This window comes from Dipodomys ordii, unplaced genomic scaffold (genome assembly GCF_000151885.1).
Source record: "Dipodomys ordii isolate 6190 unplaced genomic scaffold, Dord_2.0 Scaffold47, whole genome shotgun sequence".
Taxonomy (NCBI): Eukaryota; Metazoa; Chordata; class Mammalia; order Rodentia; family Heteromyidae; genus Dipodomys; species Dipodomys ordii.
In genome coordinates, this window is record NW_012267263.1 from 875,390 (window position 1) to 878,284 (window position 2,895).

The 2,895-nt window shown below is 47.0% G+C and overlaps 1 protein-coding gene across 1 annotated transcript in view; it reads right to left on the reverse strand.

The window, feature by feature from the left end:
• Positions 1-2,895, reverse strand: part of Mertk (MER proto-oncogene, tyrosine kinase) — a gene marked incomplete at its 5' end in the record, with an annotated part of 118,799 nt that overhangs the window by 10,138 nt on the left and 105,766 nt on the right. The window contains 2 exons of the mRNA XM_013019713.1: positions 583-742; positions 2,348-2,457. Of these exons, the coding sequence (XP_012875167.1) occupies positions 583-742; positions 2,348-2,457 (270 nt within the window). The remainder of the gene's footprint in view (positions 1-582; positions 743-2,347; positions 2,458-2,895) is intronic.

Below are 2,895 nucleotides of genomic sequence, written 5' to 3' on the forward strand. Positions count from 1 at the left end.
TGTCCCTCAGCTCTTCAGCTCAAGGCAAGCGCTCTACCACTTGAGCTACAGCGCCACTTCCGGTTTTCTGGTGGTTTATTGGAGATAGGAGTCTCACGATCTCTCTTGCCCGGGCTGGCTTTGAACCGAGATCCTCAGATCTCAGCCTCCTGAGTAGCTAGGATTACAGGCGTGAGCCACCAGCGCCCGGCTTCTTCTTCTTCTTTTTTTTTTATTGACAGTTGTGGGGCCTGAACTCTGGGCACTGTCCCTCAGCTCTTCAGCTCAAGGCTAGTGCTCTACCACTGAGCCACAGCACCACTTCTGGCTTTTTTCTGCTTATGTGGTGCTGAGGAATCGAACCCAGGGCCTCATGCTTGCGAGGCAAGCGCTCTACCACTGAGCCAACTTCCTAGCCCACCTTTACCTCCTTCTCTCCTTATTTAGCTTCCTTTTTCTGTGTGGTATTGGGAATGGAACTCAGGGCCTTGCATAAGTTACTAAGCATTTTACCATTGAGCTACATCCCAGCCCCTTCAGTCATTCCTCAGTCCTCACCCTCATCTTGGCCCTGGGGAACTCATATCAAAGCTGTGTACGCACCACATCACTTTTACTTGTGTAGACCCGGTCTGCAAGGCTCTCTATGGCGATCCACTTCACAGGCATCTTAGCAATGCGGCCTTGGCGGTAGTAATCGCCACTGTAAATCTTCTTGGAGAGGCCAAAGTCTGCCACACACACAGTCATGTCATCTCGCAACCTGTATGGAGAGAGTCCATGTCTTTACCCAGATCTGATGTGACTGGATGCATTCAAGATAACCAACCAAAGAAGCAAGAGCCACTGGGGACTGGAAGAGTCACTGGTCTGTGTGGAGCTGGCCTAGGAGAAGTACCCAGACACAGTGGCTGGAGACACTGGAAGGGATCAAGAGGGAGGATGGCTGGAGCGGAGGGCGTAGCAGCTCCTCCTGGATATGTCCAGGGGCCAACCTGCTTAATGTCTGGAAGTGTACTGGTCCTGTGGACTAAGGAAGTCCTTGGGGAGGTGAGGACACAAGGTCTGAGAGAGGCGAAAAAGTTCACAATGTAAGAGAGGTTGGACTTTTTGCTAAGATAGGTAGGTATTTGAGGAATTAACTGAAAACTTAAGCAAACATAATTGCGTTTACATCACAACCTATTAAAATAGACAAGAAGGGAGAAAACAAGGGGGAGGGATAGGGAGGAGGAAGAGAAAGAGGAAGAATGGGAGATAGATAACTAACTTGTCTCTGCCTCAAATTCACTTCCTTCCTTCCTTCCTTCTTTCCTTCCTCCTTCCCTCCTCTTCCTCCTTTAATTTTTTTTCGTCAGTCCCTAGGGCTTGAACTCTGGGCCTGGGCACTGTTCCTGAGCAATTCCACTCAAGGCTAGTGCTCTACTACTTGAGCCACAGCACCACTTCTGGGTTTCTGGTGGTTAATTGGAGATGAGTCTCATGGACTTTCCTGCCACAGCTGGCTTTGAACTGCAATCCTCAGATCTCAGCCTCCTGAGTAGCTAGGATTATAGGTGTGAACCACCAGTACCCAGCTCTTCTTTGATTTTTTTAAAGTGCCACTACAATTGGTCAAACTTGGGGCCTTGCATTTGCTAGGCAGGCAAGCTACTATTTGACCCACTCGAGTCATTTTTGCTTTAATTATTTTTTTCAGGCTGGCATGGATCACAAACCTCCTAGTTACACTTTCCACATAGCTGAGATGTCAGGTGTGTGCCATCACACCCTGCTTTTTATTGGTTGAGATGAGATTTCACTAACTTTTTGCCTTGAACTTCAGTCCAGGATTACAGGAGTGAGACACTGTGTCTGGCTTGTTATTGTTTTGGAATATTTATAGCAGATGATGGCTCTGCTGAAGCATGTTGAAGGGGGTAAAGTCAAGTCCGAAGTTTTCATATAATGATCACTCAGGTGCTATTCAAGGAGAGCCTCTGGATAGGCCAGGTACAGCATAACATTAGGAAAATGGAGGGATAAACATTTATGATTGTTATTAAGGTGATGTAAGCCACGATTCACCTTTGTCATACCATGTGAGTCATGATTACAAGCAGTGGGCTCACAATCTCTCTGGGTCCAAAGCTAGTTGGTGGTATAGGGAAGGGCTCAAACTGCCTAGTGCTTCTCACGTAGTACAAGGTGAAAATATCTTTTTAAAAAAGTAATCACTGAAGAGGGTTTTGGAGGCCAACCAGAACCTTGGAAGCAGAGACAGAGAAAAGTTCCAAGCAGAAAACCATACGGAATCAAGAACATGGGAATCTCCTCATAGATTACATCAGGAGAGGCCCACCACCTTGCAGGACCCCCAGAATCTTACATGCAGTTCCGAGCAGCTAAATCCCGATGGAGAAAATTCCTGTTGCTCAGATACTCCATTCCCAGGGCAATGTCCACCATGAACTTGAGTAATGTCTGCAGCGGAATGTGCTAGGGAGGTGGAGGAAACAGGAAGAAAGTTCATCTTTGAAAAGGGAAATGGAATGCTATTTCTATCTGAGGTGAAAGCATGGTATTTTTCACTAAGATGAGGGGATAAAACAAGAGATGGTATCATTCACTAAACTGCGCCTTTCATATCATTAAGCTCACAAATAGTGGTGAGCTACATAGTCCAAGCTGGCCTTGAACTCCAAATCCTCCTATCTTGGCCACCTGAGGGCTGGGATTTCAGGTGTACAATTTGACAGCAATACTACTTTTCAGAAAGAATAAAAAAAAAGAAACGAAGCTGGGCGCTGGTGGCTCACGCCTGTAATCCTAGCTACTCAGCAGGCTGAGATCTGAGGATCGCGGTTCAAAGCCAGCCCGGGCAGGAGAGACCGTGAGACTCCTATCTCTAATAAACCACTAGAAAACCGGAAGTGG